This window comes from Mus pahari, chromosome 8 (genome assembly GCF_900095145.1).
Source record: "Mus pahari chromosome 8, PAHARI_EIJ_v1.1, whole genome shotgun sequence".
In the NCBI taxonomy this organism is placed as follows: domain Eukaryota; kingdom Metazoa; phylum Chordata; class Mammalia; order Rodentia; family Muridae; genus Mus; species Mus pahari.
The window spans coordinates 87,811,125-87,813,830 of NC_034597.1; the positions used below are offsets into that span (position 1 = coordinate 87,811,125).

The 2,706-nt window shown below is 41.4% G+C and overlaps 1 protein-coding gene across 2 annotated transcripts in view; it reads left to right on the forward strand.

Annotated features, from left to right (window-relative positions):
• Pibf1 (progesterone immunomodulatory binding factor 1) overlaps positions 1-2,706 on the forward strand; it is a 173,234-nt gene that overhangs the window by 101,385 nt on the left and 69,143 nt on the right. For both annotated transcript variants that reach the window (XM_021202903.2, XM_029541980.1), the window contains exon 12: positions 1,786-1,936. In XM_021202903.2, the coding sequence (XP_021058562.1) occupies positions 1,786-1,936 (151 nt within the window). The remainder of the gene's footprint in view (positions 1-1,785; positions 1,937-2,706) is intronic.

Genomic DNA, 2,706 nt, shown 5'->3' on the forward strand with positions numbered 1-2,706 from the left:
GACCAGGCTGGCCTCGAACTCAGAAATCCGCCTGCCTCTGCCTCCCGAGTGCTGGGATTAAAGGCCTGCGCCACCAGGCCCGGCTACCTTGGCTTCTTCTTTTCCAATTTGTATCCCCTTGATCTCCTTTTGTTTTCTTATTGCTCTAGCTAGAACTTCGAATACTGTATTGAATAGATAATGGAGTGGACAGCCTTGTCTTGACCCCAACTTTAGTGGGATTGCTTCAGGTATCTCTCCATTTAGTTTGATATTGGCTGATGGTTTGCTGTATATTGCTTTTATTATGTTTAGGTAAGGACCTTGAATTCATGATATCTCTAATACTTTTAACATGAAGGGGTAATATACTTTGTCAAAGGCTTTTTCAGCATCTAATGAGATGATCATGTGGTTTTTGTCTTTGAGTTTGTTTATGTAGTGGATTACATTAATGGAGGTTTATATATTGAACCATCCCTGCATCCCTGGGAGGAAATCTACTTGATTGTTTATGATGAATGATGGTTTTGATGTGTTTTTGAATTCAGTTTGTGAGCATTTTTTGATTATTTTTTGATATTCATAAGTGAGATTGGTCTGAAGTTCTCTTTTTTTGTTGGTCTGTGTGATTTAGGTATCAGAGTAACTGTGGCTTTCATAGAATAAATTAGGTAGTGTTCCCTCTGTTTCTATTGTATGGAATAGTTTGAGGAGTTTTGATATTAGCTCTTCTTTGAAGGTCTGGTAGAATTCTGCACTAAAACTATCTGATCCTGAGAGGTTTTAATGACTTCTATTTTCTTAGCAGATTTGTGACTGTTTACCTGATCTTTTTTTTTTTTTTTTAAGATTTATTCATTTTATGTATATGAGTACACTGTAGCTGTACAGATGGTTGTGAGCCATCATGTGGTTGTTGGGAATTAAACTCAGGACCTCTGCTCACTCTGGCCCCGCTGGCTCCAGCCCAAAGTTTATTTATTATTGTATGTAAGTACACTGTAGCTGTCTTCAGAAACACTAGAAGAGGGCATTAGATCTCATTATGAATGGTTGTGAGCCACCATGTGGTTGCTGGGAATTGAACTCAGGACCTTTGGAAGAGCAATCAATGCTCTTAACCACTGAGCCATCTCTCTGGCCCAGTTTTGTTGATTCTTTGTATCATCCTCTATGTTTCTGATTGGTTGATTTCCATCCCTGAGTTTGATTATTTCCTGCAGTCTACTCCTACTGGGTGCATTTGCTTCTTTCTGTTCTAGGGTTTTTAGGTGTGCTGTTAAGTTGCTAGTGTAGGATCTTTCCAGTTTCTTTCTGAGGGCACTTAGTGCTGTGAGTTTCCCTTTTTTTGCATAGGCGTTTTTGCTACTGCTGCCTGTTAGGAAACCAAGCATGCTAAAAGCATGAACAAGGCAGGTTGAGCAGCACTGATGGAGCACTGCAGAGCTCCCTCCACTATCTTTGTACAGTTCTGTGCTGACTGCCTAGTTCCTGATCCCGGGTAAGTCTCTCACTGCCCATCTGAACTCTTAACAAGCGAAGGTTAACCTTAACCCCAACCTTCATTTTATTCGGCATATGTAATTACTGACAAAGCATTGCATAAGTTCAGTTAATGCAACTTAGACGGAAGTATGCATTCTCTCCTCTGTTGTCCTCTCGGCTGAGCTATGTCTTAGCATTTCTGTGGCTGAAAGAGAAGAGACATGAAATGAGATCTCTGCACCACCGTGTGCCTTTAGCTGTGGACCTGAGGAAATCTGAATCCTTTCAACTTTTGTCATTCTCTTCTTCCACTGCTAGGTTTTAACTAAAGAATTTTATAGTCTCCAAACTTCTTCTGAAAAACGCATTACCGAACTCGAGGCACAGAACTCAGAGCATCAGGCAAGGTTAGACATTTACGAGAAGTTGGAGAAGGAGCTTGACGAGATAATAATGCAAACAGCAGAAAGTAAGTCTGTGTGCCCGCCCCCACCCACCCCACGTGACTTATATACCCAGGGATAGTCCTTTTTTTCTTTGGCTACAAAGGAAAGGTGGAATCATTTCTAAAAATATCTTGGTATATAGTTATTAAAAATATAAGTGATTTAAAGAATATTCTGTTTTTAATATTACTTGATGTAAATTTTCAGTAGCTAGACTCAAAAAACAGATATAGTATTAAACATTTCCTTTTGTCAGGAACTAATACAAAGTCTTAGCAAAATTTTTTGCCTCAGGACTAGCCTTGTAGTTCACCAGTGGAGTGCTCACCTACTCTGTGCAAGCTCTGGATTCAGGCCCTCACACAGCAGTGAAAACCAAAGCAGAAACACCAAAAGCCGATAGTGAGTGTGGTAACACCTCCTATAGCCCTACCCTCAGGGGAAGGGGGCAGGAAGATCTCCAGGTCTGAGCCAGCCTTGGCTCTGGGTGTGTGCTTCTGGGATCTCAGGACTCAGGAAGTGGAGGCTAAAGAATCAGCAGCTCAGGGTCATCCTCCACATCCTGAAGTTCAAGGGAGGCCAAGGCCGTGTGAGAACTTGTCGCACAGACAAAACAAAAATCACCTTTATCAAACTGACTCTATAATTTTGTCATTTTATAATAGACAGTCCATATTGAAAATCTTTGAAAGCCAGGCATGGTGGCACACGCCTTTAATCCCAGCACTCAGGAGGCAGAGGCAGGTGGATTTCTGAGTTCGAGGCCAGCCTGGTCTACAAAGTGAGTTCCAGA